Source organism: Ursus americanus, chromosome 4 (genome assembly GCF_024610735.1).
Source record: "Ursus americanus isolate L20-20 chromosome 4, mUrsAme1.1.p, whole genome shotgun sequence".
Lineage (NCBI taxonomy): Eukaryota > Metazoa > Chordata > Mammalia > Carnivora > Ursidae > Ursus > Ursus americanus.
Window position 1 is genome coordinate 6,204,732 of NC_142130.1, and position 6,755 is coordinate 6,211,486.

At 37.9% G+C, this 6,755-nt stretch overlaps 1 protein-coding gene across 1 annotated transcript; it reads left to right on the forward strand.

The window, feature by feature from the left end:
* Positions 1 to 5,264: 5,264 nt before the first annotated feature.
* LOC148110196 (olfactory receptor 4S2-like) lies at positions 5,265 to 6,143 on the forward strand. The gene has a single exon (XM_087861370.1). It carries the CDS (start codon positions 5,265 to 5,267, stop codon positions 6,141 to 6,143), a length of 879 nt encoding a protein of 292 aa, XP_087717496.1.
* The last annotated feature ends 612 nt before the right edge of the window (positions 6,144 to 6,755 follow it).

Sequence of the window (6,755 nt, forward strand, 5' to 3'; positions counted from 1 at the left end):
ATAAATAAATGTTGGTGCTGTGTGAAATGTAGAAGATGATATAGATGGTAACTTGAATAGTCTACATTGTGTTGTATTTACACATGGGCGGATTTTTTTCAAGACTTAATTATTCAGCTTCCTTATCTCTTAGTTCCACAAATACTTAGTGAGTTACTGCCTCAGTTGTAGACAATTAGAGAAACAGGAAAAATTGGGACTTTATATGTTTCTATAGGTAAAAGTTCAAAGGACCGACAAGTAATAAAATGATATCAAGTGACCAGAGACATGAAAGCATGTACATGTGACATGATGTCTCTATGAGGGATATTGACGTCAAAGACACTACTGCACAGAGCTTACTGTGGGATGGAACTTACTGTTAGGAAAGAGATCCCGAGTATTTGATCTCTTTTCCTTGCAAATCACTCACAGAAGAAATTAAAGACTAAATCTCTTTCCCAGAGGACTTTAGGGAGTTGCAGTCTTGCTATTTGTTTTATTTGAAATAATTTAGGTGGACTTATGAACTGAAATAAGGGAGCAACCTTATTTCTTTAACACCATTATAAGTAGTATATATTCTTTGGCATTATCTGAGAGACTAACTCTGACCTAAGAACCTGGACAGACCACTGGAAATGATCCATCCCATATAGGCCCTCGTCCACAGTGTTCAGACTTTTGATACTGATGCTTCTGAAATTCTTTCACTGAAATGGTTATGACTTAGATTTACTGTTAACTTGTTGCTTTTATATCCATTAATTAATCTGATCCTTACATGGGTGGCATTGTTCTTTCCCAGGGGAGGACTTTGAAGGTAATAGAAGTGAGGAAAATTGTGTTAAGATCACACAGCCTGTAAGAGGCAGCACTGCTAAGTCAGGCCCTATTGGTCTATCTTAAAATCCTATGCTCTTTCTCCCAGTGAAGATAGTAGAAAGATCTTGGGTCTTAGACTTGGATTAATATTATCAGCCCCAAGAGGACCCCAGATCAAGTTGAGATAGCCACTATCCAGGAAGAATATAGCAGCTGTGCAAACATCTTTGGGTATCCTTGCTTGAACCCTGAAGCGAAGTCATTCAAGAATATGGACAGAGAAAGAAAAAGACAAATCTATGATTTCACTCATATGTGGAGTTTAAGAAACGAAACAGATGAACATAGGGGAAGGGAAGGAGAAATAAGATGAGAGCAGAGAGAGAGACAAATCATAGGTGTCTCTTAACTATAGGAAAAAACTGAGAGTTGCTGGAGGGGAGGTGGGTAGGGGAATGGGGTAACTGCGTCATGGACATTAAAGAGGGCATTTGATATAACGAGCACTGGGTTTTATATGCAAATGGTGAGTTACTAAACTCTACCTCTGAAACTAATAATACACTATATGCTAATTAGTTGATTAAAGAAAAGAATATGGACTCCATTCTGGTACTACTCTAGTCAAAGAACATATTTGAGAAAGTGGGTGTCAGCAGTAGATACATTTTCTAAACATGGAAATACATATAAATGGGAATTAGAAGATGAACGTCGTAAGGAGTGTAGCATCCTAAGATGACTCTTACCCATGCTTTTCTCCCTCCTTGCATTCAGCATGATCTCCAGTCACTGAGATGGATGATGATAATTAAATATTCACTTACAGTGTGCCATGTACGTGAGTGCTTCATAAGTGATACATATCTAACCTGTACAGCAGTACTATTCTTACTTTGAACCCTTGAGAAAACAGAGGCAAAGGGAAGTTAAGTAACTTCCCTGAAGTCATACTGTGAGCTAATAGGGGGACTTGAATTTGAATCTAGGAAAGCGGGGTTTCAAGCGTCTTTGTAACAGCTACTCTCCACCACCTTCCCCATTCCCACTGCCCTCCTGCTGCAGCAGTGATCATTTTTATGATCCCCCAAATCATTCATGAAAAATTCCAACTCCTCAAACTTCACTCGTGAGACTATGACCTGATCTCCTCTTCCTTTTTAGGCTCACATCCTGACACTTCCCTTCATGGATTCTGTGACGAACTGCATCAAACCTGTTGGCATTCCCCAGAGGGAATTCTATGATGATTTATACCCTTTCTCTTCATATATCCTAATCCATAGGCCTAGAACATCCTTCCTGACCTGTCTTCTCCTTTGTGTCCTCACCCTGCAGTCCTCTCCATCATCAGGTTAACTCTAACTCACCTTTCAAAATTCTACTCAGTGAAGACCCTCTCTGGAGGGGTGTGCCTGACTCTCCTCTGGAACTGTGATTGCTGGTTTATATGTGGGTCTCACCTATTTGGTAGTCACCACAGTCAGTGAAATAATGTCAGATTAATGATCAGTATCACATCACTCATTGCATTCTCATGTTAAGTTTAAGCCAAGTTAGGCACAAACTCTGAATGTTGTGATGATTTTGCCAGTTGCAGCTGTAGTCTCTGCCAGTAAAAACTGGATATAGCTTTAAAAAAAAATCATTATTAGTAGAAAAGGAGGGTTTTGACTATTACAGAAAGTTTAAGACTTTCGAATGAGAAAGAAGATATGCTCACTTTGATGCCCACAGCCCCAGCAGTATGCAAATTCATTACGAAAATGAACTTTGAAATTCCCTGGCCTAGGTTCAGATACCAGCTCTGCCGATCGCTTCACTCTGTGAACTTGGGCAGGTTACGCACCTTCTCTGCGCTTCAGTTTTCACATTTCTGAAGGAATGTTTGTAGGGATGATGATGATAGCTTACTCTGTATGAATGTTATGAGAATTAAATGAATTACTACCACTTAGAACATTACCTAGCACACAGTAAGTACACTATATGTGTTTTCTATGATTACCTAAATGTTTTTTTCAACCCTTATGATTTTGTCAATTGGTTATCACTGACCACAATTTAGCTTTGCTGGTAGAGTGTCAGAATGTTCAAAGATTTTAATGAAGCATATTCTATATTCAAAGAACTTTGCACCATAAGACAGCATTTGATTTTTTTAATGCAATTCTTTTTTCATGAGAAGTTTATCCATTAACTTTTCTATCATCTATCTATCAATCATCTATCCATCATCTATTTATCATCTATCATTATCATCTGTTTACTTGTCATTCTACCCTTTTTCATTTATTTAAGGGGATACATATTGTGTGGGTTTTGGACTTAGGATGGCTCAATTCAAATACCAGCCTCTTCACTGATTGTGTTATATTGGATGATTTACCTAACCTCTTAAAAATTTGGTGCTCTTTAAAATACAGATAGAAATTACAATGTTGCTGTGAGTATAGAATGAGGGGACATATCCTAATAGTTTAGCATACAATCCTGCACATAGTAAAGTGCTTAGTAAATGTTTACTACCAGTATCACTACTATTAATAATATGTCTCCAATGGAAATGGACAGATACTATAGTTTATTATCTCAGGAATCAAATTATGGATGTTTTAATATTTTCTATTTTGTCTGTATAATTTTTATATGATAGATGAACAGATCAAATTAAAACTTCTACTTACTAGAGAGATCCTACTTTACAGATTCAAATTACAAAGTAAGCCACTTCATAAATGCAAAAAAAAATGTACACAAATGATCTCATTTTATTTCTGTAACAGCTTTATGAAGTAAAATAACTATATCACCCATCTTTTACAAATAAGAAAACTGAGATTCAGAAAGAATAAATAGATTTACTTAAAGTAATCCCATTGGTAGGGGTGCTCAAACTTAAATTATCCGCTTCCACTATCCAGGCAGAAAAGAGGTGTTCCTAGCAAAGATGGAAGATAGCTAGTAATTTGCAATTCTTTAAAAAAGCTAATTTTATTCTGAGGAACTTCTTTAGATCTTGTCTCACGATTTACCTCTTTTAAGAATTCTTCTCTGATAACTTTTACCCAATAGTTTCATCTGTGTGCCTTGAGGATCCCTGTATATAGTTTGTAAAATGGTGTCAGACACTTATCTTTAACTACCATTTATAGCGCTATCTGTATGGGAAACCTTATTCCTGATGCTTACCTATGGTTACAGGGAGAGGGCTTTTTCAAGGCAAGAGGACTGAGGATGATAGGAGTCTCAACAAGTTTTAAAGTTTTAAACTTTTTAGAGCAACAAGGGAAAATTATTTCTCTGTATAGCTTGACCACTCCTCAGGTATTCCTTACTGGCAGGCAAATAGAATTTTCACATGGAGACCAAAGCTTAGAACTGAAACTCCCCCAATATGATTTGTAAGCATGGGTTATTGCAGGGGGCCTCTGTCGCTGTTGTTCTTGGTCACTAAAACGACTTTGTTTATTTATTTATTTATTTATGTATTTATGTATGTATTTATTTATTTGATGTAAAGTTCGATGATTCATTAGTTGTGTATAACACCCAGTGCACCATGTAATACGTGCCCTCCTTACTACCCATCACCGGTCTATCCCATTCCCCCAGCCCCCTCCCCTCTGAAGCCTCAGTTTGTTTCTCAGAGTCCACAGCCTCTCATGCTTCATTCCCCCTTCTGATTACCCCCCCCCCTTTCTAGGAAGATTAGTAGGGGAAGAAAGGGAAAACGACTTAATTTTTAATTGTACTGAAACTTCCAACCTAATTTAGAAACTAAAAACAGTCTTTCTCACTTTCTCACTAACTCTCACAAGTTAGTCTTTCTAACTTAAGTAGAATGTTATTCTTCTAAAGTTGATCTGTGTACATGATATTTAAAAAGATTCATCTAAGAAGTTTGGCATCAAATCTCAGATTCTGACTTCTTGCATTTATCTTAACCCCCCAAAATTAATTTATTCATTTAATAATTAATTTAAATTTTTCCAACCCAAAGAGAATATCTGGCAAAATGAGAAAGAGAGAGAGAGAGAGAGTGAGAGAGAGAGAGGCAGAGAGAGAAATACAGAGGGAGAACTAGGGAACAACATTAAATCCAATTAAAAAACCCCTCATATTCTCTAGATTATTATTTGGGAGAAAGGAACTATAGGCCTAAGTATAACAGAAACTCCAATGTGAGTCAATAACGTGGTAAGAAAATTAATGGTGAGAAAAATATCCATTAATTATGTTTAAGAAATATGAAGAATTTCATCTCCTATTTAGCATCACTTAAATATTTTCATAAGACTGTTCCTGTTAGGCTTCACCATGCTTACAGTGGTTTATGATATTTATTTATTTTTGCAGGGAACGAGAGCCACCAAGCCAGTATCATCTGGGTCCCCACAGAAGTGGCTAACAATGTCACTGAGTTTATATTCCTAGGACTTTCCCAAGATCCTGGAATGCAACTGATGTTCTTTGCCTTATTCCTCCTCTTCTACATCGTGGTCATGGTGGGAAATCTGCTCATTCTGCTCACGGTCTTTTCTGATCCCCGGCTCCATACACCCATGTATTTCTTCCTCAGTAACCTCTCCTTTGTGGACATTGCCTATTCCTCAGCCACAGCACCCAAGATGATTGCAGACTTTATTTCTGAGAAAAAGACCATTTCCTACTGGGGCTGTGTAACTCAGATGTTCACCTTCCACTTTTTTGGTTGTGCTGAGATTTTTGTCTTGACCGTTATGGCTTTTGACCGCTACGCTGCCATCTGCCACCCTCTCCGTTATACCACCATCATGAGTGCCAATGCTTGTATTGTGCTGGCATCACTGTCCTGGTTAGGAGCCCTGGGTCATTCCTTTGTTCAGACCCTCCTGACCTTTCAGCTGCCTTTCTGCAATAATCGGGTCATTGACCACTACTTTTGTGATGTCCACCCAGTCCTAAAACTTGCCTGTGCTGATACAACCCTGGTAAATATGTTGGTGATTGCCAACAGTGGTCTCATCTCTCTGGGGTGTTTCCTCATTCTTCTGGCCTCCTACACCGTCATTCTATTCAGTCTTCGCAAGCGGTCTTCAGAGAGCCGGCGCAAGGCTCTCTCTACCTGTGGGTCTCATTTCACTGTAGTAACTTTCTTCTTTGTCCCTTGTATTTTTATTTATCTGCGTCCATCCACTACTTTCCCACTGGATAAGGCTGTGTCTGTGTTCTATACTACCATCACCCCAATGTTAAACCCACTCATCTACACTCTGAGGAATGAGGATGTAAAGAATGCCATGAAACGGATATGGAGTCTCAAGGTCTCCTTGAAGGAAAAGCAGAAGGCATAGCTCTTCAGAATTGCAAAATCAGAGAATTAGCTGATACCTTCAGTAGTCTATAACTTATTAATGAGCTTAAAGGATAGTCTTTAAAATTCAACTGTCTTGTACAAAGTTTTCATTGAACAGGCAATAATTTGAGACAGTTCTCTTTTTCTGTCTTTTGGTGGGCTAAACTTAGACGTTTCCATACTGTCAAGGTTTATCTTCTTTTACTTTTAGAGTAGGAGGGTAAAAACTCCAACTCAGTATCTCAGTTAAAGGGGTCTCATGTTGTAGACCCCTTTAATTCAAATTAAGATTTCTTAATCTATAATTGAATGATTTAGAATGAGGTTACAAGAGAAAACTGTCTCTGAGGAATCTGACCATTTCTCTTAAAAACGGAAGTGTAATAGCTGAGTAGAATAGCTGGGTGGAAAAGGCAATTTTATTCTGAAGAACTTTTAATTTACTTTTTATTTTTTTACTCTTAAGATTATATTTTATTTATTTTTTTTTTTTTTTAAAGATTTTATTTATTTATTCGACAGAGATAGAGACAGCCAGCGAGAGAGGGAACACAAGCAGGGGGAGTGGGAGAGGAAGAAGCAGGCTCATAGCGGAGGAGCCTGACGTGGG